The 2500-nt window shown below is 35.5% G+C and overlaps 1 protein-coding gene across 1 annotated transcript in view; it reads left to right on the top strand.

Annotated features, from left to right (window-relative positions):
• The window catches only part of LOC138015271 (aminoacylase-1-like), a 17591-nt gene that overhangs the window by 316 nt on the left and 14775 nt on the right, over positions 1 to 2500 (top strand). The window contains exon 2 of the mRNA XM_068862248.1: positions 1450 to 1514. Within this exon, the coding sequence (XP_068718349.1) occupies positions 1450 to 1514 (65 nt within the window). The remainder of the gene's footprint in view (positions 1 to 1449; positions 1515 to 2500) is intronic.

The raw sequence follows: 2500 nt of genomic DNA, 5'->3' as shown, positions 1-2500 counted from the left end.
TTTTCTTACACATTTTAATTCTTAGTTGCTAACTGTAAATTGCAGAAGAATTTTAGATAAGTGTCCCCAATTAGCACACATTTCATGAAATATATTATATAGAAGTTAATTACGACGCAGTAACGACGCGGTAATGAAGTTCTTTATTACCTTTTCTTATCTTGCGCCGTTTTAGCTTATAAATTAATGAAGAAATTACATATTTTGATGTATGGATTTAATCTTTTCAAATCATTCCATTAATATACATGACAATTCCAATACAACCTGACATTTCATACATTTCCAACCGTTGAGACAGATGAAGACTAGTAAGAGTTCCAAGTCCTCTTAATTACTATGCCTACTATTGTTATTGCGCATACATTATGCGCATCTCGAGATTCTCGAATTTCCTATGGATGATGCTTATTAATACAGGAATATTTTTTGCACGGTTCAAAATTATGCGGTGAAAGCAGAATTTACATGTAGCAAGTGCTCTTTGTATGCAAAGAGAAAATTGGGGGTAATGACGCTTAAGCTTCAATTTGGAAAAGAACGCCATACATTGCTTTGTATTTTAGAACTTTTTACAAATACTTTTGATTAATTAATTATCTCCATAAAATGTGTGGTTACCCCCCAATTTTCTTTTTGGATTTCAATAACACTTGTTAAGATCTGCTTTTCCCGCATATTCAGTAAACCGCACAAAAATACCTTTGAATTAGTAGGCACTGTCCTTAATATTTTAGAGTCCACTATAAATTTCAGTTTGCCTTTGGGTCATGCTTGCTTGGGTTGTCTTTCTTTTTCCTGTGATATATGATATCCGAGTTATTCTATGGTTTTGCATGGGCTTCATGAGTGCAAAATGTGCTTGCTGTCTTTTGTGTCAAGACTTTCACAAACTGGAAAATGAAGATTAACAGTTACCGGTATTTTTGCTAGTTTTCAGAATTTTATGCTAAACTAAGAGATGATATTAAAAAATGAGCAAGGCTTCAGATTGGGAGACTCCGGATCAAATTCTCTTCTTACTCCATTTTAAATACCTAAACTGGAGTGGTTTCTTAAAAGGTTTGATGAAATTCAGGTCATTCCATTAGCTTAAACCTACCCCCCCCCCCCAACCATCCATTTTTCGCAGCACCCTTGAAGAAAAAATATGCAAAGGTTTAATATTTTGTTTAGTTCCTCACTCTCAAAGTGTGGCTGCTCCACTGTTAGTGTGGTCTATATATTTGAACCATTTGAATGTCCTTTGCACAACTTTGTTTTTCTTCCAACATTTTGCCAAACATCAGCTGAGCAGATGTCCAGTACAAGTTGAAACCATTTCTACACATTTTATTGCTAGTTCCATCCTCCTCACCGGGCTAAAATAATTTTTGCCATTAGTCTTTGTCCTATCATCACACATTTTGTCATCAACTGTTTTTAACCGGTATTTTACTTTTTTTTCAGAAAGTGCTGTAATTTTTCTGGAAAGGATTGCAGGAGAGCTTGATCTTAAATTCAAATGTATCAGGGTGAGATCAAGTGAAGAGATAATATTAATTAAACTCAAACTGGTCACTGTAATGTAGCCATGTCTCCTTTTTGGCACGATGGTAGAGTCTATAAAAGACAAAATGAATTTGTTTTTTAACTTACCATAATAAAAATTATTATAAATTTAACTAATATCTCTAATATGCGTACAATCATGTAAAGCATGATTAGCAAGAAGGGATTTGCTAATTAACAATTACACCCATAGCCCTTGTGGGGTACGGGTCAATAGCCCACGAGGCGAAGCTGAATGGGCTATTGACCCGTGGCCCTTGAGGGCAAAGGGTCTAATTGTTTTAGTATCACCCAACTAGTCGGACAGAAAGGGCGATAATAAAGTTAGCAAATGCAAGTTGAAGAAATATTTATTTGCGAATAAAACAAAAGAAAGCGTCATGCTTTTCGCTACTTGAGGACTAATAGTCCTCCAGTAGCGTAGCCAATTAAAATGCAGGATTTGCATTAGTCTACTAGTTGGGTCACTGATACTAATGTGGATTAGTCCTACACTGTTAGTTATTTTGGCAAGGGTCACCCTCCTACTGCAGTTGTCAGTCAGTCAACATTTCATGTAGTACATTTCCTAAAAATACATGGCAAATGCGAGAAACAAAAAGTTGGCTCATCTTGATCTGCCTTTTTTGAGGGTGACACCTTGTAAGCTCAGAGCCATTACTTTAATTTCTCCTGGATACAAACACTGGTTCGCCTCCCTGGGTGACCTCATTCACAGCCCAAAGTTTTTCCTTATAAAATGGGACCTCTAGTTGAGTCATCATCATCGTGATCGGTTATTAGCCAGTTACTAATGCCGAGACAATAAAACAACAACAACAATAATCATATTTAGACCAGCCATACTATGTGAAAAAAGGTACTGTAATACCAAAAAATGCATGGGAATCATTTAATATAAAGAATAACTTGTCATCTGTTGACATTCATAAAAGTCTTGTTGAATAAA

Source organism: Montipora capricornis, chromosome 9 (assembly GCF_036669925.1).
Source record: "Montipora capricornis isolate CH-2021 chromosome 9, ASM3666992v2, whole genome shotgun sequence".
Taxonomy (NCBI): domain Eukaryota; kingdom Metazoa; phylum Cnidaria; class Anthozoa; order Scleractinia; family Acroporidae; genus Montipora; species Montipora capricornis.
Note: the sequence above shows the minus strand (reverse complement) of the source record. Positions and strands in the feature narration are given on the sequence as shown.